The sequence below is a fragment of the Lepisosteus oculatus genome, chromosome 1 (assembly GCF_040954835.1).
Source record: "Lepisosteus oculatus isolate fLepOcu1 chromosome 1, fLepOcu1.hap2, whole genome shotgun sequence".
NCBI lineage: Eukaryota > Metazoa > Chordata > Actinopteri > Semionotiformes > Lepisosteidae > Lepisosteus > Lepisosteus oculatus.
The window spans coordinates 17,247,759-17,272,171 of NC_090696.1; the positions used below are offsets into that span (position 1 = coordinate 17,247,759).

The 24,413-nt window shown below is 42.4% G+C and overlaps 1 protein-coding gene across 1 annotated transcript; it reads left to right on the plus strand.

Annotated features, from left to right (window-relative positions):
* Positions 1-972: 972 nt before the first annotated feature.
* On the plus strand, positions 973-23,257 carry smarcd1 (SWI/SNF related BAF chromatin remodeling complex subunit D1). Its single transcript, XM_006629248.3, has 13 exons — positions 973-1,192; positions 6,100-6,281; positions 6,788-6,830; positions 7,329-7,451; positions 7,973-8,095; positions 8,754-8,870; positions 10,154-10,255; positions 12,733-12,894; positions 14,160-14,257; positions 15,975-16,110; positions 18,700-18,822; positions 20,762-20,863; positions 21,662-23,257. The coding sequence occupies exons 1-13, from the start codon at positions 1,007-1,009 to the stop codon at positions 21,713-21,715; spliced, it is 1,551 nt and encodes a 516-aa protein (XP_006629311.1). The 5' UTR covers positions 973-1,006; the 3' UTR covers positions 21,716-23,257.
* The last annotated feature ends 1,156 nt before the right edge of the window (positions 23,258-24,413 follow it).

Genomic DNA, 24,413 nt, shown 5'->3' on the forward strand with positions numbered 1-24,413 from the left:
TATAGCTATATGTTGACTTGTGAAGTGGGCGTTTATATGCTGCTTACAAGGAACACATAATTCCCTTAAGACATGCTTTTTCTAAAACAAAACATGCATAACACAAAAGGTGTTCTTCCTAAGGTGTGTGTATAGTCTTGTCAGTTTCATAATTCATTCTGTTTCATAGCTGTATTTACCAATGAGAATCTGGTTACAGTGCAGAAGATTAGTTTGTGCCAAGTGACCTCATTCAGACTGAAGTTAATCCAGTGAATGTCACTTGATTGATGCACACAAGACCAAAATGCTAGCAAATAATAGTTATATCAAGATATTCACCATGGGAGGCTGGTGTTTAAATAATCGTGTCAGATCATAAATATTTGTATCAGTCCATCTATCTTCATTTACTGCTTTACATAAGAATATAAGGATTACAGACCTATTCTTCCACTGAGGAAAATGAAGAGCAGCGACATCTGCTGGTTACTATCTCGAGCACTTTTTATAGCCAGTAAAACTGAACCGGCGACGCAGAAATGTTTGAGAAGTTTGGGAAGTTAAGCGCATTGATTAGATTGAAGACGCAATTGTGATGGTTTACAGTAATATTCCAATGTGAAAATCGCAAGATGTATATTTTGATGTTTGTCTATATGGAAAACTATATTCGGCACGGGAATCTACGAGCCAGAAAGTTGCTTGCAAAAGCAAAATAATAAAACAATTAAAAACTACACTGAATTTACACGAGTTCTGATTTTGATTCTCGTACGATACATAAACATTGCGCACGTTCCATATTAGTCATTTCATTGAAACCATAATTATTCATATTAAAGACAAATTAGGAAATAAACGTTGCTTTCACGTCCTTCAGCAATATGGCTTCGATCAAGTTCAGCGTGTGCTCAGAGCCGTGTGAATAATTGCTGCTTCTTCAGTTTCTATGACAACCAGTGAGCAAAATCTCGTACAGCCCCTCTCGCGATATCCTCTTCACCACGGGCTCAGCGGGGAGAAGATGGCGGCTCGCGGTGGCTTCCAAGCGGCGGCAGCAGGAGGCGGCGGTGGAGGGCTGGGTCCAGGGCAGCCGGGACCGGGTGCTGGGCCGGGAATGGGACCGGGGACTCCCTCGGGCCGGATGGGTCCTTCCTCGGCAGCACAGAACCACCTTTACCGCTCCCCAATGCCAGGGCCCGGATACCCGGTAAGGAGGGGGAGGCGGTAACGTCAGGGGAACAAAGGGAGCCGGGAAAGACGGAGAAGCGAGGGAGGGGGTTGTGTGTGGATTAGGACCAGCGAACGTCTTTATATTTTATCAGGTGCTCAAACTGAACTACCCGGGTATACCGGTTAGAGAGAGGCGGTAGAATAGAAGTCGGCAAGGAGAAAACTTCGGATGAATATCTGTTTTTCTTAGTTCTGTGCTTGTGTGCTGTGTTGCTAAACCGCCGTTGAGAGAAACGGCTCATTTACCACCTTATGTGCCGTAGGAGGTGAGGGTGGGGATAAGGTTTGCTGATTTCCCGGTACAGCGTGCCCAGGTGATACACATGCATTGTCCAGCTGTACTGTAGGGATGTCCTCTGCATTGCAATATCCAGGAAAGTGACGCTGAAGATGCTGAACGCACTCCGTTTCTATCTTTCCAGGCTTCTTTCTGATAAAGCACAATTATGAGCTGTACAGCTGTGTGGCCGAAGTTGCGGGTGTATATATTTTTGCAGCTGTAGTTCATTCTCTCTCACCCTTTCCCTCTTGTTTCCCTTGTTGATGAGGGATGCGGTTCACAGTATTCCCCGGTCAGAGCAAGGCTTAGGCCCGGCATAATTAAGACGGGGTGGGTGGGGGGAAATGTGTGACTAATTATCGTGGAGGTGGTCGTATTTCTCACAGATGGTGGGGAAGCAGAACTGAAAAGGCTTTTCGGGGTCTTCTTGCTGGAGAAAACGAAGATACTGAACTTTCTAAGTTTGCAACTGGCGATCAGAATAAGCAATAGCCACGACGACTGATTTGCTGCAAATTAAATTTAGCGCCTCAGCCTCCCCTACAGTTGAAATAAGGTATCGAAGTAGGGCTGATGTGTGTTGAATTAATGTAGTTCTCGCTATTCATGAAGGGCTGAAGTTTTTAAAGTTAGGTGTGAATATTTGAAGGAATCCCACGTTTGCTAAATTATGATGTTAAAATACGAACAGCGTGTACTTTTAACCTCGGTAGCAATATAATATTTGAATCCCTTTATGATGATTTCCGTGGCACAGCAGCATCAGATGGTATGAGACCCATGTCAGAATTTACGAGCTGCAGTTTTCTTTCCAAAAGGCAAAGCCATATTTGGGTTTGTTCAAGCTGGGACAATTATTCTGAATGAGTTTGCCTTCACAGACGTGTGAAGATAAAAATCTTAAATACATGTAGGGTCTGACCAGCAGTCTGCTGCTTGAAATATCGTGCCAATACCCTGTGCTGTGCACACTGCCTTTGGTTTTCCTGAAGTTTTGTTTTTTGTCTTTGCATGTGCATTGCAAAAAGGCCACGTTGGCAAACCCCACACCTCCCTTAGAGGAGGCAGTCTTCTTCTAAAAGAGGGTTTGTCAATACTGACCATCTACGTTAGACCTGTTGAGTGACAGAAGAACAGAATTAAAGGGTGTCCTTTGGATCTTAGGTTAGCTCATCAGAAGGGTGACTGGGATCTTCATTCTGGATGACTAGGTGAAGATTGAATGTCACGTGTTGCCAGTGTGGGTGGGCCAGGTGTGGAGTAATGTGTTCGTGTTTGGTACCAGTTAGAATTCTCTCTGTGCTGATGTCATTGATGGGTTTGTTAGGGGGGGGCTCAGTAATGGCAGGAGGAGCAACACAGAAAATCACTGGAGTTCATAACAAAAGTTTAGGAGATGGGACGGTACCGGAACTGAATCAATTTAAGCTGCCTGTAATCACTCTTTATGTAATTTCCTCACCTAAAACATTATAAATGCTATACGTGATCCCCTTCTCTCCCTCACATGTCTCCTGCATCCCTCTGCATCTGCCCTTAGGTCACTCCTCACTCCACGGAGGGGTCTCGGCCTCCTTGTCCTGTGGTCAGGAGGGTAGCCCTCAGACAAGCCGGGCCAAGCCAGATTTACTGTGACTAAAACACTCAATAAACCTTTCAATATACTTAATTCTTGGGTGTTGTTGCTCCTAGTGAATTCTGCCAACTGTAATTGGTTGGACTCTGCGGCACTGAGCTCTCTGAGCTTGTGGCAGAAGGTGACTTTGCTCACCTGGGATCTCAGACGCTGCAGAATTCGCTGCCCGGAGAACATCCGGTTTTCTGGTGTCGTAGAGTTTGCCACCGTGCAAGCTCATCGCTTATGAGCTTCTGTCCCAGAATCGTGGTGGGGGAAGAGCAGGGCTGGACCTCTCACGCTGGTCAATAAACCCAGGGCTGTAAGGCTGTGTTCTGGGCTTTTTGGTAAAGAGACCTAGATGACAGCAGTCCTCTCTGGAAGCAGAAACTGCCCTTAGCAAAGCAATTCCTAACTTAGATCTTTATGGTGCACAAAAGGGGAACGAGAGATTGCTGCCAGTGAAGTGTTGGGTCTACGCAAAAACCTGTGGGGCTGCAGGATACACTCCATTTTTCTCTTGGTTCCACCTGCCATTATCTTCAGATCCGACATTTTGGCACATGCCCGCACCTCAAGGTGGTCTGGTCATTCTGATATACCTGGGAGAGAGCTGGAGTGCTTGGAAGAACAAAGATGTGCTTCTTTGATGGGACTAGTGCAGTTTAAGCAGAACTTTTTGTCGACGTGGGAATTATTCACCACAGAAGCGAATTCAGTTAAATCCCTTCGGCTCACTGCGTTGTTTCTTTGGTTCACGGTCAAATACTGTTAGCAATCATGTTGTTGCGTTTCAGGTCTTATAGCATCTTCTGCCTTTTGTAAGCGCGTAAATGGCGCCACTGAAAGGATGTTCTGTTCTCTCCTGTGGCCTTCAGCGGCAGCACAATATGTCTGCGTGAAAGCCGCTCCAAAGCCAGCACGCTTTACAGACACACCGATTGTTCAGGGAAGCCCAAGGTTAGTTCTGCTGCCTATGAAAGACGGGAGACGCAGCTATGTAGTAGCAGTGTGAGGGAGGGAGATGTGGAATTATTCTTGTTTGTTGTAATTTCTGGTTTATTGAACGCTTGTGTGCCTTTAGTGATAGACGCACGCTTTTGAAAGTACGTCGCGGTAAGACATTCTCCAGTTCTGGGCCACAAAATCCTTGCCATTTGCAAAACGTAAGGGTAGCGTGGAGGGGGGAGGCACTAAATGCCAGTGCCACAGGATGCAGAAAAGTCAAGTGGCCTACATGTCATGAGGCTTTTCGGAGCTCCTGAGCATCCTCCCCTTCAGGATGAGCGCCGCACAAAGTTAAGTGTTGTTTCTGGTGGACGTTGTGTGGGGGCACGCGTGTTCTAGGTTAAAGGAAAACAAACGCGCACGAGACCTCCTCCGAGAGCCTGCATCAGATTCTCCAGGAGAAGCCTCTGTTCCGAGCTGCGGTGTCGCTGACGGCAGGGATGCGGGTTCTGTAGGGATGGTGTTGCGCTGGCCCGCGGTGCAGCGCGGCGGCTCCTCCACCGGGGGGTACGGTAGTGGCGTCGCGGAGCGGAACGCGGGAGTGGAGAGGGCCAGGAATGTGGGCTGATGCCAGGCGGCGTGCCGGCTGCTCGTCGGGCTGGGGGGGCACTGCCTCGTGTCAGGCTGCGATGCATTCAGAGACCCGGAGCAGGCTCTTTGAGTTCCTGGCGCACGGCTGGGTGAGTTGTTCTGGCTGCCTTAGCTTTTCTGCCCTTCTCTTCGACTGCCTCATTTGCAATTTTACATATTCTTTTTCACCCTGTACTACTTGTTCTTTGAAAGTGCGTCAAACCATTGCTTTCGTCTTTCCGAAAGTGTGAATGAATGATGATCATGTTTCACAGGACTGTGTCAGTGAACAGAGCTGTAATATTTATAGCATGTTCTGTAATGGCATGGGCGTTTGAAGAAACTGTTTTCACAGGTTTCTCTTCACTTTCTACAGTTTACCTAGATGTTTTTAAATTGCTTCCTTTTAATTTGTCTTGTGGCTAATGCAATACATTTTGCTTTTTATCCTTAGTCCTAAAGAAATGTCAGATAGTATATTTATAGGCTAAATGTGCAATTAATTATGCTGTTCTTGGTATTGTTTTCTGGTTCTGTGGCTTGCTGTAATTATCACTCTGCTTAGTTAGCAGGAAGAGATTGAGAGTGTAGCTTGGCACCTCGGCAGGCTTGTCCTCTGTTAAGCTTTAAGGGAGCTAGTGGCTTATTAATGCATGGGATAGACAGTATTAGTGGAGACGTCTTTGATCGTGTATGCAGCCTCTTAGCACAGAGGTGTCGGTGGATGTGAGCACTGCTGTTGATGTGTAGTGTACACTACAATTTATGTGGAAAACGTGGTGCATAAATGTAGCTGGATATTACAATTAGTAACCTTATTTTTAGCTCAGTAAAAGAAAGCAGTTCAGAAAAAAAGCAGAATTTCTTGTGCACTTAAGAGTATGGACAGTTGCAAACAAGAGGAAGCCATTGGGCGACTCAAACATGTTTGGTAGTATCTCGTCAATCCTGAATCTCACCCAGCTGTTTCTTGAGGGAAGGTCAGGGTGTCGGCTTCAACAACATGGCTTGGGTGGCTTGTTCCACCCTCCCACAACCCTTTAGGCAAAGTGCCTCCTGATCTTAGTTTAACATACACTTCCACATAGTTTTCACTTGTCCATCTTTTAGTTTAAGACTTTAAACATTCTTTATTTTTCAGGTAATTTAAGAACCAGCTTTTTTGTTAGTTACAACACATTATATGCAGATATGTTCAATTAAAACATAAATTTGCTTTGGAAATATGCCTTGTGTAACTCTTTAGACACTTTATTACTTACTTGCACCAAACAAATAGCATCACTGCACCAAACGTAGCAGTGTATAGCGCTAACCGCAACTGCGTAAAATGAGGCACAGAGAGCGAGATGAGTATGTTTCATGAAATCTAAGTGTATTTTCTTCGGTCATCCTTTCCTTTCCTCTCCAGCGTCCTGGGATGCCTCCAGGTAGTCGGATGACCCCTCAGGGCCCGTCGATGGGCCCGCCTGGCTATGGTGCCAGTCCAGTCTCAAGACCTGGCATGCCGGTGATGGACCAGTCCCGCAAGAGACCTGCACCACAGCAAATCCAGCAAGTGCAACAACAGGCGGCTCAGAACCGCAACCAACAGTAAGAGAACTTTGCTCATTACTGCTTTATGGATAGGTGCTTTTCCAGATAAACATCTGGGAAATGTGTATTGCACATTTGGTGGTGTACTATGGTTATTCTGTAGACCAAACCAAATCGAAGTATTGGTCATAAGCATGACCTTAATCTCCAGAATTAAAACTAATTAAATTTCATATTATGGTAGTGGTTTTATGATGTTAGTGAAAGCTGGGACGTTTATGCATATTAATTGTCATGTAGCCTTCATTCAATACGAAATAGATTGCAATGTGCATAGCTGTAATTTACTTAAGCTGAGAGTGAGACATCTGTACTATACGAATTCTGTTCCTAACGCATGGTTGTACAGCTGCTTTTCTTTTTTCTTGATTGATCCAAACTATACATTGTGCATTTGCAATGCAAATTGCATCAGTAGTGTCCGTTAATGTGGGTTTTATGAGTAATGAGGGAAGGGCCTTTCCTAATGCATTAAGTTCAGCAAATTTTCCCTTTATCCTCAGTGCAAAGAAAAAAAAGATGGCGGATAAAATTCTACCTCAGAGGGTGAGTGTAAGAGTTTTAAAAACATGTTGCTGAGCCTTTAAGGAGTCCAAAACCGTGTGTCTCGGTTCTTTGAATGTAAAAATGAAGTATTCGCCAATTGTTTTCTAAAGAGTTATGTTCTCCAAGACAGCTTTGAAACCTTAAACATTGTAGTATGAAGTGCATATACTTAAATCACCTTCTAGAGACTGCTGTGACTTGGATGTCTTGGACCACATTTTAAGATGCTTAAAACCTGGGTTCTTTGCATCTAAATCAAACTGAAGAATAGTTGCAAAAGATTACTGATAATATTCCTCTTTGTGTGAGTGAAAGAGGCAGATGTCTTTCGGTACAGTGATCATTAAATCTCTGTCACTTGGTAACAGTTAAAGCTCTTCTATTGAATCTAATTGGTTTTTGCACTTTTCCCACAACATCTGTGCACGCAGTCTGTCTTGTTTCGCAGTTGAATTGAACTTCTGACAGCTACTTAATATTCTCAAACTTCCCATACAGATCAGAGAGCTGGTACCAGAATCGCAGGCCTACATGGATCTTCTGGCGTTCGAGAGGAAACTGGACCAGACTATAATGCGGAAAAGACTTGACATTCAGGAGGCACTCAAACGGCCTATCAAGGTGAAGGCAGCAAAGATAAATTGAAGTACACCTTTTTACACTTGCCTATGAATTGGTTCAGTTTAAAGGAATGTTAAAGTGAAATTGACCAGTTCAGATGTTGCTCTGCTTGCATGTTTAATTGAATTTGTTCAATATTGAGTCTTGAGTACCAATGTGTTGGTCTGCAGTGACCAGTGCTGGACTCCTGTTGCTTGACTTGCTAAACTGCAATGTTAAGTTTGCAGCATTGCATGATGGAGGCTGTCAATCACATACAGCAAAACAAGTAGTAGTATGATTTTTTTATTTGGAATTTTGCCTTTTGCAAACCATGATTTGTTATATTATTTTCCGTAATTTGAGATTGGATTTTATTTATTTTAAATTTATAAAAGGTGTTGGGTGGGAGAATTTCTTTTTCCAGATCCCATGTTAGGTGAGCCATTCTCCGGAGTCCTCTGCCATCTGGACACATGAAAGGCATGCAGCTGCCTGTTTGAAGCAACTGAGGATTTAACTTTTTTTTGTCATCCCTTTAGCAAAAGCGAAAGCTTCGCATTTTCATTTCAAATACGTTTAATCCTGCCAAGCCTGATGCGGAGGACGGCGAGGGAACTGTGGCCTCCTGGGAGCTGCGTGTGGAAGGCAGACTCCTTGAGGATGTGAGTATGTTGCCCTTCCAGGGACAGTGTGGGTGGGGGCTGTATTTTATCGGTAGAGAGAGAAACTGGGACACGTGAACATCACGATCAGGGCCCTGGCAGAAGAAAGCTGTGCTAGGCTGGGCAACCCTGTCTCTCCTTTAAACTAACAGCAGCAAGAGTTGCATGTTGCTTATTTCATGGCTGTTTCAACTGCGGCCCTTCTAGTCCGCTTTGCTCCAGTTCTTCTGTGCAACTAACACCTTGTTATATGGACAGTGTCCATATAACTTTTTAGCACTAAAGCACTGGAGTGGAGTGGATTGGGCAATAGCCCAGGCTGGGTTGCTATATTTTGGCCTCCTAATCCAGGATTTGAATGAATTGCCAGCCAGGGTTAGTTGGCAATGTTCATTGTTTAGAATCATGAGAGAATGTGGCCCGAACTGTGCGAAACTGAAGGATTCTCACTGGTCTTCAGCTCTCCTTGCTCCTTGGTGTGGTGTGAGGTGAATTTGATGAGTTATTAAGGCAGCCACGTAAACCATGCTGTAGTTATTGTGCCGTAATTGCATGCCCTATAATTATTTTGCCATTGTTGAATACACTTGCAGGTGATGTTACAGTCCCAGCCTTTAATGCTTTAGTAACCGGTTTCTTGCCCTGGCCTGTATTTCAGACAGCTGTATCCAAGTATGATGCCACGAAACAGAAAAGGAAATTTTCTTCTTTCTTCAAATCTCTGGTGATTGAATTAGACAAGGACTTGTATGGCCCTGACAACCACTTGGTGGAGGTGAGTGTGAAATACTGTTCTTCATAACCAAGGTCTTTTCCTTTGGAGGAAAGGACCTTTCCTAATGCATTGAGTTCATTATTCGAGGGTTCTGTTCGCCTTCACTTTCTTTTCAAATGGCCATTAAAATCTTTATACCATTTATAGACGTTCAGATTTAAAATGTCAGAATAAACTCAAACTTTTCTAGCTTTTCTGGCTGCATGGAGGTCATTGCAAAGTGCTTTCCTTACGCAGACGTTGTCAGAAGATGCCCTTGCACCGCTTATCAAGAAAATAAACTGCAGAGTTAATATGGAAATAATGGAAGCATTAATTTTCATGAGAGAATGCCTTTGCTGAGAGGATCGGATACACAGAGCAATGAACTAGCTAATTAGGGCACCATATTAGCAAGTTATTTTTTTTAAAAGCTGTTAAAAAGGCTTATTGAAGTGAAATATAGTGACAGCAGATGAACACGTCTGAGTTAATGGGGTGGTTCGGAATTGATTTTTTTTATCATTTTGGCACAAACGATGTGTTCTGCCGGCTTCTTTTGTCAGAATTAAAATCCAGAAATGAAAAGGCCCATTAAATGAAGTCTCCAACCTTAATGACAAGAAGGAGAGAGCACTGCGGAAGAATGTGGAGTGTGGGCGTTTTTCCACTTGGGCATCAACAGAGTGAAAAACCTGAAAAGACAGACAGGCTGCAATAAACCAGATGGTGCTTTTCACCAAAACTGGGTGACGAACAATGTATCTGTTCTTGAAGCTTTTGGTGTAAAAGTCTTGAGCATGTTTCCTTGACGTTGCAGCATCTCCCAAGTAGATGAGGGATGGGCAGTGTAGAATTTCTGACAGGGAAGAAAGCAATGTATTTTTCACTGTGACCATGTTTTTCACCTTACTTCTCGAGCTATACTCCAGGTAAATGAAAAATACACAGTACCACAATCCTCAATGGAATGATTGACTCCGATGCATAGCTAACACAGATCCAACCAAGAGCTGATTGTAAAAACTAGACTCCTTGTTTGACTGGCTGCTTTTATTGAAAAATTTCCAAAGGATGAGCTAAATTGTTTTAAGTTCATTGAAACCACTGAGTTCATCTCTCGCCTTGTGATTTAATTTGGGAAAAGCTTAATCTGTGTCAGCCAGAAGCGAAGGCTTCTCAGGCTGTGCGGGATTGAAAGAGTGGATATACACTAATTATCTGTGCATGTGAATGTGCCAGATGGTGTGAAATGCACGTCTGTGATTAGGGCCTAATAAAGGATCTAATGTGACTGTTTTCAGTGGCACAGGACTGCTACCACCCAGGAGACGGACGGTTTCCAGGTGAAGAGACCTGGTGACGTGGGAGTGCGCTGCACAGTGCTCCTCATGCTGGACTACCAGGTAAACGCCACAGTGGGAAGTAGTTTTGTACAAAATGGTGCTTAGCTGCCACAATGGCAGAAATAAATTGTGGGAAAGGTGAAACAATCGGATGTCATCATTCACTACATTTTAGCCTTTGCATTTGGAATTCATCCTTTTGCCTCGGCTGCACCTGGGGTTTCTCCCTCTTCCCAGTGGGAGGTGCCCAGTACATCTCCAGTGGGATTCTCACCGGGTGCTCAGCCCACTTCAGCTCGGTCCTGTTGATCTGGAGCTCCACTCTGAGTCTCTCCTGGATAGCTGAGAAAAGTGGGGTATATGAACAAGTCAGGGAAGAGGGGGTGTCATCTGGTGTGTCTTGGTTGGCCTTTATCCCCCCTCCCAGTGGGAAGTGCCCCGTAGATCTCCAGCGAGGTCCTCACTGGGTGCTCAGTCCACCTCAGCTGGGTCCTGTTGATCTGGAGCTCCACGCTGAGTCTGTCTTAATAGCTTAGAACAAGCCCAGCAGCCCTGCAAAGAAACCTCATTTCCTCTGCTTGAACCCTCTGTCTGATTCTTTCTGTCATCACCAAGAATCCCTGGGGATAGGTGTGGATGGAGGGTCAACTTTTAAACTGCAATGCCCAAGTTTGCCACATATACAAGGGTGCTCCAGAAAAATAATCAAGGTGCCACACAATAGTGAATGACAAATTAAAATTAAGTTTACTACAACACTTAATGAAAGCATCGTTGATATTTACAAGAAAACCAGAAGAAAGGTTTTAAGACTTAAGGGTGAAAAATTTCTTTTTCATCACATTTCCAGTTTAAAGGTGGTAGAAGGTTTAGCCAAAGCCTGTTCCAGATGCCAGTTGATGGTGAAAACATGGGTTTTGATATCTTGGTGAAGAGCTGGACGGGAAAGCCATGACCTTGACTATGTTTTATACCCTTGCGTAGCGGAAAGGCCAAGTTTGAAAATAGACGATGAAAGTCTTCCTTTTGCAGTGCCCAAGAAACTAAAGCTGCAATTGAGTGTTCTTTACAAAGGAAACTGGTGCTGCAGATGTTTGCTTTGCTGAAGTTCACTTTTGTTGCATCACCAGCAGGAGCTACCAAAGACTGCCACATGGTGGCAGCAGAGCAGTGCCTCTTGCATATCTTAAAGGGGGTCTGTGGTCCCAGTTCCTCAGGCCGGTTATTAAATCTCAGCAACTAATTGATTATATCGCGAAGGTTTACAGACTACAAATTAAGTGCAAAATTGTGAACTTAATGAAAGTACTGTGTGGTTGCCATTGTTGTTGCAAACCTTTAGTCTCGCAGTGGGTGAGAGCAAGAGCTTGCACTAATTGTGACCTGAAGCGATCCTTCCTGCTCACTAGTCAATGCAGTAACTAATGTAATGTGATGTATAAACAAATAAGCAGCAGAAATTTCACCGCAGAAATGTTCATTGTGATCGCCAAAACCTTCTCAGTCGAGAGCAATATTTCTATTCTATTCTGTTTTTAAAAAGATTAAGATTAAAAATGATAAAAATTAAATGTAATAATACATATCGCTTTTTTGAACACTCCACTCCTCCACCACCAATGTGCAGCATCCATCTGGATGATAATAATAATTGCTTACACTTATATAGTGCTTTTCTGGACACTCCACTCAAAGCGCTTTACAGGTAATGGGGACTCCCCTCCACCACCACCAATGTTCAGCATCCACCTGGATGATGCGACGGCAGCCATAGTGCGCCAGAACGCTCACCACACATCAGATATCAGTGGGGAGGAGAGCAGAGTAACGTAGCCAATTCATAGAGGGGGATTATTAGGAGGCCATGATTGGTAAAGGCCAATGGGAAATTTGGCCAGGACGCCGGGTTACACCCCTACTCTTTTCGAGAAACGCCCTGGGATTTTTAATGATCACAGAGAGTCAGGACCTCGGTTTTACGTCTCATCCGAAGGACGGCACCTGTTTTTACAGTATAGTGTCCCCGTCACTATACTGGGGCATTAGGACCCACGTGGACTGCAGGGTGAGCGCCCCCTGCTGGCCCCACAAACACCTCTTCCAGGAGGCTTCCAGAGTATTCACAAGCATGCTTGTTTACAATGTGATGCGGCCCCATCGCCTCACCGGACGTTTTGTCGCCTCGTATCAGAATAGGAAATGGCAGAATATGGCTCTGCACATATTTGAAAATTGTCTATTTTATGTAGGTTTTACATGTTAGTGTGTACATTATACTTTCATTGTTGTTTGAAATGCACTCATCAAAGCCGATTCTTTCTAACCCCCAAAATATACTATAAATATAGCAAAGCTATATTTACTATTTTTTTGGTCTGAATGTTTTACTAAAGAATATCTATCTCTATAGTTGGACACCTGATGACTTGAGGAGCAGTAGGATAATTGAGTTTTTTTAGAACTTGATTTAATCTTGAGTTTGTTTTATGCTTTGATTCTAATTTTAACCTAAACCTTCTACCCTTGCGGTCCTCCAGCCTCCTCAGTTCAAACTGGACCCTCGACTGGCTCGCATGCTGGGCATTCACACCCAGACCCGCCCGGTCATCATCCAGGCCCTCTGGCAATATGTCAAAACCCACAAGCTGCAGGACCCGCACGAGCGGGAGTTTATCAACTGCGACAAATACCTCCAACAGGTAGGAGGAGCTGTTTGCTTTGCTTCTTCATTCTTTACGCGACTTGCTAAGGTAGTTGAGAACAAGCTCTCGAGCTCCTGTTTACTGTGATAACCACGGAAGTGAAGCATGGAGCCATTTGAGTGAGGCATCTTCCTAAGGGGTACAACTGCAATATGCTGCCCAGGATTTGAATATGCGACTCTCTGGTCCATGTTGCTTTAAGCATTATAATATTTACTGTTTTAGATTGTGTGTGTTCTTTATTTTTGAAGTGTATTTAGAAGACAAGTCAACTAAGTCATGCCACTGGTGTGGAAAACCTGGTTCATGTTCATCTACTCTGACTCTACAGAGAGCAGCTGATGTTACACTTAACTATTTTGACCACTTGAAGTTTTAAGCAGGCATCTTTTTTTAGCTTAAGTATGTAATTTAAGATGAATATATGTGTAAAAGTCTCTACAGTTAATTAAATGTGGAGTGCAATGAACAGTCTTTGTTATGGGTGAAAACAATCATATACAATATAAATATCATTTTATGCATAAAGGTAAATAGTGTTAAGATGTATTGGTTAAAATTATCTATTTAAATCACCAGATATTTTAATGATGTACAGGGCACTTGTAAGACCTTGTTTAGAATAATGTGTAAAATTTTGGTCATCACATTAAAATAATTTGTTGTTGCTCTGGAATCTGTCTGGACCTACAATCTAGGTCTTAAAGGAATGTCCTTCTCTGAGAGGTTAAAGTAATGGGACCTACTTAGTATTGAGCACAGAAGACTATGTGGGGACCTGACTGAAGTGTTCAAAATCCTCCAATGCATTCAGAGTGTCATTCCAGCGAACTCCTTCAGAATCAATAGTGAAACATGATTAGCAAATACTCCGGCTTTTTTAAAGAAACAGCCAGACTAGATCTTTTGATCAATTAGCTACTAAGCAACCAAACAACCTGAATTGGACAAATTGCCTTCTTTCATTTGTAACCTTTCTTATGTTCTTATTATAAGTTCAGGAAGCATGAAATTGGATCTTGAAAACATAAGAGCCACTTTTTCAAGTGTACTTCAGACTTAGTGATTTTTTGAGTTTCTGTTTTGTGCAAGTCTTCTATTTTGAATGATGTTCTGCTAATCTCATTGGAAAGATATCTTCACGTATTATTGTTTTTAGCTGTCAAGACTCTTGAGCATAATCTGCTTCTCTCTTCTTCATCTGGCGCTACAGATGCTCCCAGTGTCGATTGTATCAATCCAACTGCTTGTTAATCTTGTAGATATTTGAGACCCAGCGAATGAAGTTCTCCGAGATCCCTCAGCGTTTGCACGCTCTGCTGATGCCCCCAGAGCCAATCATCATCAACCACGTCATCAGGTGAATATGCCTCCAGCGTCACAGCTGTGTGCAGTCTGCTGCATTGGTCAGTGCCAGTCAGTTTGCTTCCACGCACTGCTGCTGTGCATCTCAGGAGTTCACAAATGCAAATTTGAGAAACGTCGTCTCTGTTCCATAAATAGTTCGTGGTGGGGGGTTCTTTGAGAACAATTAACCTGTATCCATTCCCAACACATTTCGTCACGCTTGGCCTGGCTGCTGCTGCTGCTCTGACTCCCGTCTCCACCTGCTGCAGAATACTAATCATCTGGACACTCGGAGCACTTGGTGTCGGTATACGGTCACACCTCTTCCAGGTGCCCGTCAGAATAAGTGCTCGGGGCTCTGTCTCTGCGTTTGGACACTGAGCCCCTCGAGTGCCATTTCTGTCTTTTTCTCTCCTGTTTGACTTTGCTTGTTATCTGACTTTTGTTCCCATGACCGTGTCCTTGGATCACCCCTTTGATCCAAGATGTCTCTGGCTGTTCACTCAGATTGAAGCCTTGACCTCTCACCTGGATCCTTCTTGGCTTTGTCTGCTACCGTCTCCCTCCCAGTTACAACCCCTGCTTCGTTTGCATTTCAACCCTATTCTGCCCTAATGCGCAGGTTTACCCACATACCCACTCTAGGCAGCGATGAGAAGGACTTATAATTCCTCACGTTCTCATGGTAGAGTCACAGTCACGTGAAACAGTTGTATGATCTCAGGTGTACCGTGCAGGTTTTCCGCACAGAAGCAGTAGGTTTTCAATTGCATCATTAGGGAAGGACAGACCCTGCAACAGTGTGCTGCAGCAACACAGTCTCCGTGTGAGCTCCCCACTCTGCCCTGTTCCTGTAACCCTCAGTACTGCCCAGCTGTTCGCTGTCAGCACCCTCCTCTCAGTTCCCCGGATCTCGGCTGCCTCTTGCTCAGCAGTTGGGCTCTTCGCACTCCTGGATTGAGCTCCGAGTCCCACCTCTGGAGCGTGACATTGCACATTTAGTGTGTGACTTGTATAATACGCCACTGCAAAATTTCCGGTTGTTCTCATGCGTTAAAAATAAAACTTAATTTTAAAGGAGGGTATAAATGAGTAGGATGGTAGGCACGATGAATGTAGGCTGAGGAAATGTTCTTATTTTAATTTTAGTTGTGCAAGACAACTAAGTGGGCTAAGGCCAAAGTAACTATTAATTAGCATCTCCTCTGCCAAGGATATGATTGTTTTTTATGGATCTCTCCCAGCTTACAGCTTGTAAACACCCTATCATAGTTCAAGTAGGCACCTGCGTCAGCATGTGTAGGCTGCAAAGGGACAAGTAAAGGTTTATTCCATGCTGAAAAGAGAAGAAAGGAAAAGTTTAGGCTATGGAGCCTTCTTCAACACCCAAAACCGAAATATTGTTTCCTTTTTTCAGCATGGAATGAACCTTTACTTGTTCCTTAACACCCTAACATGTTTTTATTGTGCAGTATGTACAACACTGTAGGCAGCACTGAGCAGGACTTATAATTCCTCACATTCTCATGGTAGAGTCATGGTCACAGTTGTATAATCTCAGGTGTACCACGCAGAAGCAGTGGGCTTTCAATTAAGTCATTAGGGAAGGACAGAGCCATCCTGTCTCCAGAGGGCATTATTGACCTAGCTAACCAATTACTTGCATGCTATAAAAAAAAACTAACCACTGTCCAGAGTGCAGTCTGTCAATGTTACATCTTGTTATACAGTGTTGACCCCAATGACCAGAAGAAGACAGCCTGCTATGACATTGATGTAGAGGTGGATGACACACTGAAGACCCAGATGAACTCCTTCCTGCTGTCCACAGCCAGCCAGCAGGAGATTGCAGGGCTGGACAACAAGGTAACGGATTTTTAATGCAGGGTACCGATGTGTCATACCATTGAAGGAAATCTATACTCCATACTTTGTTTGGGGTCTAGTTACAAAAGTAATCATCTTTGAAAATGACTGTGGGCCCTTCCCACGTATGGGCATTAAGGTTAAGTGCTATCTAAAAATCAAACTATGCATTTAATGTTTTTTGGTCTACAAAAACTTTTTATTTTCGAAGAATGTAGCTGTTTGTAGACCAGCCATGCATTCATGAACACGTGCCAAAGTGTGTTTTTGTGGTTGTGTGAGATGTTTAATAATGTGTACGTACTCTAACGTGGGCTTGTGGAATTGCAGTTTGCTTCACTGCAGCTGCTTTTGATGGAATTGGTACAAATATGCCATTCTTTATGAACTTCTCAAACACTGTGCCATTGTTCGACAATTACAGAATATTTTGCTGGGGTGTAAAGTCTTTCCATCCTTATGTGATTTTTTTTTGTCATATTTGCTGCTTGGCGTCCTGATGCTGGAAATTTAATGTCCTGTGGATCTACTTAACACAGCAGTTACACCTGTTTTTTATAACCAAAATTCCCTTTACAACTAATTTTTTAACCATTTAAGGTTAAGGTGTCCAAGTGTGCTCAGCCCTGTATATGTTGCTCAAAGAAATTAATTTGTGCATTCTGACATTGTCTGGATTTTTTCTGAATGTGTATCATAACCTTATTTGCAACCCTGCTGAAATATTGTTTAGTATCAGGGAACACCCCTGTAAGAGATGCTGTCCTTCCAGTTAAACACTTAATCCGCTTCCTGACTGTTTTATTACACTCTTGTCAGACTGCTCAGAAGAGTAGGGATGCTTACCCTGATGTCCTGACTAGGTTCTACCCCGGCTTTATACAGCCTGTCCCCCCCCTTAATGTTCCACCTTGCTACAGGTATTGAAGTAATGTCACACTCCTCCACCTGACCCACTACTGTGGAGCTGGGCCTTTAGTAAAGGACATACTTCTCCTAAGTGTAAAGTGCATTGAAGTCCCTATAGATGGAAAGATATAATTGCAAGGAATTACATGGTTTAGTCTGTTTGTCTTGATACCAGTGTTATCAGAGAAGGTTTAACATCTTGTAAGCACCTCTTAGGAGACACAAGAAGCCAGAGTTTGTAGATTTCTGCTCCTAAAATTATTCCCTAAAACATTTAAGACATTTCAAGTTCTCAGGGTCTGGGCTGTGTAATATAGTTTTTGCTCAAGGCAAAGCAGCTCATTATTCAGGAGATCTGTTTACTTTGAGGTTCACGGTAAGGGTTTGGTTATTGATTTCTGCAGTCACTCAAGGTCCTATTTATTTTTTCCACTTTTCCCATTCTTTCATTTTTTTTGTATGCTTTACACTCATCCAGTTAAAAAAACTGATTTTTTTTTAAATGTGCAAACTTGTAATGAAAATCAAAACTGTTGGTAAACATTCAGTGATTCAACAGATGTCTAGTTTGTGGATAAAATGCTTAAATTAAAAAAGTTTTAAATGAAAACATTTAAGGATTATGACCATCAGTTAAAATGTTGGCAGGATCCCTATGAGGAATTCAGGGATCTGTGTGCTTCTGTCTGTTTCCGAGTTAGGAGCAGCCTTATCTGCAGTGACAAAGAGAAAATTTAATTCACTACTTCTGCTTGCATGCAGCCAGGAATGTGACTTGTAGCTATGCACCAAAAATTAAGCATTCTGCACACATTTCAATGGCTTCTGCATCCAGGCTGCCTCCTTATCAGTGGGGGGAAAAAAACGAGGCTGTTTTTGCAAGACATGTTTTCCATATATTTTTTTATGTATTTCTGTCAAGGCATCTTACCATTTGTTGTAAAGATTTTTTTTTTTGCCATTTTATCTAAAGTCTGTAGCCGGATGGGGTTTTCACAGCAGGCGATAAATCTTTATATACAAGGTAGTCTTGGATGATGTAGGTCTGAGTTGTGATTGGTGGTTATAGTGTTACGAATTCACAATGCTAAAACATTAATCTCAGCCTCTCGCTACATTTATCATCCCATGAGCTTTTGGAAAAGGTATTTCAATAATGCTGTTTTCTCACAAAGCTTTACGTGTTACAAGGGATGGGAAAACACAAGATGTCACACACAATACTCCTGCCTACTTTTCCACATTGAACTAATGAAACCTCTCTGGACTTTGCTATAGGACAGCACCTGACTTCTTATAGAACTGGAAACAGTTGTTTTGTGTACTAATTTATGTTGATTAAATCTAACTCCAAAACCTTTTTTAGTGTTTTCTTATTCCTATGATGCTCCAAAAACCAAGACCATAACAGAAACTGCTAGTATTGGGACTGTCAGATATTCTTAGAAACTTCAGCTGGTCCTTTTTATTTAGTCATTTGTCACGGTTATTATTAACGTGCCATTTAAAAAAAATATCTAAAACAATTACAGCCTTTATTTAGCCCTAGCAGGCAATGTTTTATCCCATCATGCACTGATTATATTAACGTAAATTTAATCTGAATTAAGTGCATCCTTTTCTGTTCTCAGTTCAAAGTGATTGTATTTAGATCCTGCGATGTCTGCTTTCTCTTCCCAGATCCATGAAACTATAGAGACCATCAACCAGCTCAAAACGCAAAGGGAGTTCATGCTGAGCTTTGCCCGAGACCCGCAGGGATTCATTAATGACTGGCTGCAGTCACAGTGCAGGGATCTGAAGGTGGGTCTCCCACAAAGCATTTCTGTCTACACATCTAGGCAGTGCCTGAATCTAAAGTGACTTGATTGCTCTGATTGAAAATGTTATCTGTTGCATAAGAGTTGCAAAATTCTTAACTGATCTAATGCCTTGAGGTGCCTGATTTTGGTTAAACATCATTCATATGGAGCCCAAACTGTTGAGTAAATCATCTCTAACAAGTTGAGAATATAGGACAAAGATAAAAGCTTTCCACTGGAGTGTCAAAGGTCAAACACTGGATGAAACGACTGTTTAGCTTCAGAGTTTTGAAATCCTTTCTGCAGTGTTGTGCAACCTAGTCGCCACAGCCAGGATAGTTCAGTAGTGTGGAGTAGTGGTTAGGGCTCTTGACTCCCAGATGGAAGTTTTGGGGTTTCAAACCCCATGTGGGAAGCCTTACCCCTAAGGAAAATAATATAATAATAATAATAAAAAACTTTATTTTATATAGCGCCTTTAAAGGTGGCTTCTCAAAGCGCTTTACAGGATGACAATAACAATAAATAAGAAGACTACAACAATAAATAAGAAAATTTCACAAGACAGGACACAATTATAATTACAACAATACAACAATAACAATAGAGGAGACCGTGGAAGATGGTATTAAGAAGAGCAGAGGGGTGAAGAATGGAACCAGTTAAGTAAAGGCTTTTCTGAAAAGGAGGGTTTTGAGTCTGGATTTGAAGGAGTTTAGAGAAGGTGACTCTCTAATATCCTTGGGCAAGGAGTTCCAGAGCTTGGGGGCATAGCAGGAGAAGGCCCTGTCGCCCATACAATGTAGACGGGCTTGGGGGACAGTAAGGAGGGCAGAATTTGAAGAGCGGAGGTTGCGAGGTGGGGAGTAGGGCGATAAAAGTTCAGAAATACTTCCTGCAGATTCCTCCAATAACTGCCTTGTTGGATGAGCACATCTTTTTGAGTTGTCACTGTAAATTATGTAATTGTAATTTACAGTAATATAATTGCAATGGTAATTATTGAAAAAAATAAATTATTGTAAATATAATGTTTTTTTAACTCTTTAAATAAAAGAATAAAAAAGGTGAGATGTGAATGGAATGAGTCTGGAAAAATAAGTGTAGCTGGTGTTACTTCACACATGGGCGGCCAATTTATTTTAAATGCAGGATTCTTGTATATCTGCCTTGTCCTAAGTTATGTAATTTTATCTTATTCAGCTTCCCTTCCTGTTAAGCAAATGCTTACTGTAGTCTCTCTTGGCAGAGGTCCCGAGGTAACTGAATCAAGGGACACTCAGCAGTATTGTTAGCTGTAACAAATGCACCTGTCAGTACTGTGCTTGAACTCCCATCCATGGTCATAAGTGAGGTCCTGTGAATTTTCTGTGAAACCCTGTATAAAATTGCAGTTTGCGGTTTGGTGTTATAATAGGTCAGTCCCAAAGTGTGGACTGGTACTAGTAAAATGACAAACTACTGACTGTTTGCCCTTTAATAACTTTCATAATTGGCATTTTTACCACTGTGAGCATGAGTTTTGAGCATGATATTGAACAGCTCCCTAATTGTTTGTCAGCACTTTATGATGACTTTTGACAGTCCAAGTGTACTATTAACCCTCCAATACACCAGTCACTTTATTTTATACTGTATTCGATTTTTTTATTCTTATTATTTTATTTATGTATTTATTTTGTTTTTCATGTTTATTCTTCAAGTAATCTGATTATATCTTATGATTTTATGTTATGTTGTGCCTGATGTCTTTGTTTTACTGTTTTTATTGTTTCACTGTCATGAGCACACTAAGGCAATTTCCTAACAACTAAGTTGGCATGGCAATAAATATTGAAATATAGAATCTTTTATGTGGCGTTTGAGTGGCAGAAGCCTTAGGTGAAGTGGCCAGTATTTGGTTCCTAAGGGGTCTCAAACGTGGACTGTTCTGTTCCCAGACAATGACTGATGTGGTGGGCAACCCGGAGGAAGAGCGCAGAGCCGAGTTCTACTTCCAGCCCTGGGCTCAGGAGGCAGTGTGCCGCTACTTCTACTCCAAGGTAACCTCTGATGTGAGCTGTGAGCTGCGAGTGGTTTATGTCTTCCTCATCTGTCGGGGGATTCTTCATCTCTGATATTTCAGCTTGTTCTGCGGGTCTGAACGGCAAGGCAGCCTTTGCTGCAAGTTTGCAAAACTATCGGTGTCTTGTGTCTGGATTTGTTCACAGCTCCTTGAAATGATATAGCAGTTAAGCATTTACATATTTGTGAGCTGGGATGAAGTACAGCTTCTTCATAATTCTAACTGTTTGTGGGAAAAGTAACTTTTTCTGCAGTGTTTTCTGGATTAGGTGAATTCTGTGATGATTTAGGTTATGAAAAGAAAGTTTTAAATAAAAGGAAAGCTGGACGACACCTGCTCAGAAGGTAAAATATCTTAAGTAATTTTGTACAGTGGTATGTGTGCAGGATATCCAGATCTCTTTAAACAGCAGTACTCGAAGAGCTTGGAGAAGCTGTTAAAGTGGTGCAGTTAAACTTTCTAGTTTAGTTCATTAAAAGCTGAGTTGAAGTGAAAAGTCCACAGACATATTAGCCCTCTGCTCTTAGATTTAGACATCCCTAAATTAAAACCTTTTCGCAGAGATGGAGGATGTGTTTTAATCATCACAAGTATATTTTTATATCTTCTCGAGCAAACGCTGTTCTGCTTTCGTTTTGCCTAGTTGCCACTTTTTGTATTCTGTATTCAGAACTTGTATTCTGTGTTTTCACAAAATATTGCATACTCTGCATTAAAGTCATAGAACACTTCAGTCACTCTGAAGACATCAACATGTGATTTCCTTCTGTTTCAGGTCCAGCAGAGGAGGCAGGAGCTGGAGCAGGCTCTTGGAATCAGAAACACTTAGACCTGAGCGATGTCAGCCAGGAGGGGGCATGGCCAGGGCATGGCGAGTGGGAGGGTCACCAGAACATTGCTCCACTCACAGACTCTGTGACTCCATCATTCTTAATATGCTGCCTTTAAACAGGGCTGAAGCTATTGTCTGTCCAAAAGGATAAGGCCTTCTGAGTCTGATTATATCAAACACCACCCAGATAGCCAGCGGCACCATGTGGAGATCCTCCCTCTCTCTTCATTTTTGGGGTTTTGGGGTGATTTTGTTCTCATCTGATGCCCTGATTGCCTGTAAACCTGAATGCTCCCCATCTGTCCTCCTGACGTCTCCAGAACTGCCTTGCCTCCACAGTGGACCTTTAGTATACAGTGAAAACTACTTGTAGTGACTGTTCGATAACATTTTTCAGAAGTAGGAATCCTTATATGGCCATTTTTCTGAATGGCCTCCATTGATCTGTGATGCAGCTGTCGATGTAGCCTTTGAGCAGTGTTTGACTGTGTTTGGTGCTGACATCTCACAGGGTTTGGCACCAGTGCAGGAAGTATAGGTGGAAGATGGTATTCAATGGATCATTGATCCGTGGCTCCGTGACCTTTTCTTTGCACAGTGACCTTCCCTGACTAGTAACCTACCTACAGTTAACCAGCTGGGTGTTTTGAACCTGACGAATTAACTGATGCTTTTAAACATTGTTCTTTCATTGGCAGCTTTTCCTCCAAACTCCTCTCTGTAGCTTCCCAGGTTCAGTCCTCTAGACAAACATAAGTGTTCTGGCTGGTACAAGCTGTGATGCAGCACTGGGATTTGCCTCGAAGGGACCATTTATCTGCTTTTTTGTGGGGGTTTGTGACCCTCACTCTTGTTGAGTTTAGAATACTAAAGACCAACTAGATAAGCACCGTTCTCTAGCCACAGGTGTTTGAGTGTAGGCAGTTTGCCATAGGTTAGTCTAGTTAGCTGAATTACATACAGATCCTGTGCCATTTTTATTTCCTCTACAAGGAGTTGTGGAATGAGGGGATGGGACAGTGAATAAGTAAAGAAAGCTGGAATGTGGAACCCGGTTATTGTGGTGGATGTAATCATTTATATCCATTTAATCTTTGTGTATGTTTACCCTTAAGATTCAAATGATAAGAAAAAAAGCTGCAAAAAAAACAATATTGAATTATTATGTTAGACTTTTTATTGCAACAAGCCATACGTAAATCATCAAACAATTTTGACTTTACTATGGAAAGTTGACTTTGTAACAAAACTCCACTGGGTGGGATAGTATCTGGTTATTGAAGTTAGTGGTAGAGATACAGAATATGCGCATATTACTCCCTTTCCTCTCGTGTCAAGTTACACTGACATGCAATTTAATTGTAACTGTTGGATTAGTGTGTCTGCAGCAGCAGCGATCCCTGGAGGCTCAAATACATGAATATACTCAGTCTTAGGGATTTTTTTTTTCTTCTCCCCCTTTATGGACCAAATTGTTTTGTTGTATTTTGTATTTACTGTGTTACCCTTATTTTAATAAAGAGCTTCTTGACTTTAAAAGTGCTTTATCTTTTTTTTATGCATTGTCCCAAAAGCGCCCATGAACTTGTTTGTTTCATTGATATAGTTTTTCAAGTTTTAGATGTGAGGACTCTTGAGTAATGGATCACAGAAGAGGCTAATGGTAATTCTGTAGAAACACAATCTCATCATTCCCAGTTTGAAAAGATACTAAGAGATGCAGTTTAGGATGCCATCACATGTATGTGTTCTTCATGCGGTAACATCTCCCCTGTTTTTTCTTTTATTTGCCTTCTTAATTCTTCCCATCTGAAATGTTTCGGGACAGGTCTGCTCATGGCTGATGAGAAAGTGGGGTGAGATACCTAGTGAGGCTTGTCTGTGCAGCGTTCTGAAGCCTCTTGGACAAGATTTCACTCCCTTGAAATAATCGAAAATATCACCCCATGTCTCCCTTTTGCTTGAAGAGTTTAGAAAAGTTTTTTTTGCTTCATGTGAATGTCTTTCATGTTGATGAAATCAGCTGTAGGCACTCCTGCATTCAGTATTGTGAGTCAAGAAGATGTACTTTTAGGGTTTACTAGTTTTAAGTGCAGTGCTTGACAGACAGAGGTTGATCTTAAACCTTTATCAAAATATTTTTGTCTCTGCGTCCTGATACCCCTTTAATGCTTGCTTTAAACGCATTTAGGTATGTGGCGCCTCTTAAATTTAATTATCTATGCGTAGCTCGAGTCGTGGTTAGGAGTGGGTATTCTGGAGTTATTGTTTAGGTTGGAAACGTGATGTATTTAAAAATGTGCTCGAACATTTCAGCGATGCCGAAAAAACAATATGCAATCCAATAGTAGTATCTGTTTTAGGGACTTCTATGGTGATAAAAGTGAGAGGATCGTGTAGCATGATAGTGGAATTGTATCGGGGGGGGGGAGTCAGTCCCTTGACCGAATCAGCTATCGACGCCTGAGGGCCATGCAAACATGTCTCAATGATGGGCGTCAACGCTGGGTGTTTGGGTGGGACGAGATCTAATTCGTTTATCTCCGGGTTGATGTTAAATTCAATCAACAGAACTGGCGCTTTAATCAAATGTTCCCGAGATGTGCATCTCGGCGGGGGCGGGGAAAAGGCTGCGTGACAGGAGCCGGGAAGTAGTTACCCTGCCCCTTTCAGCTCTTCAGCCAATCAGAGGTAA

What these genes read in the sequence shown, in the direction of transcription:
- smarcd1 (XM_006629248.3), top strand. Translation starts at nt 1,007, where the DNA reads ATGGCGGCTCGCGGTGGCTTCCAAGCGGCGGCAGCAGGAGGCGGCGGT. An exon ending in AAGGCAGACTCCTTGAGGAT is followed by an intron (nt 8,096 to 8,753) that starts GTGAGTATGTTG and finishes CCTGTATTTCAG; the next exon opens with ACAGCTGTATCCAAGTATGA. An exon ending in CTGACAACCACTTGGTGGAG is followed by an intron (nt 8,871 to 10,153) that starts GTGAGTGTGAAA and finishes GACTGTTTTCAG; the next exon opens with TGGCACAGGACTGCTACCAC.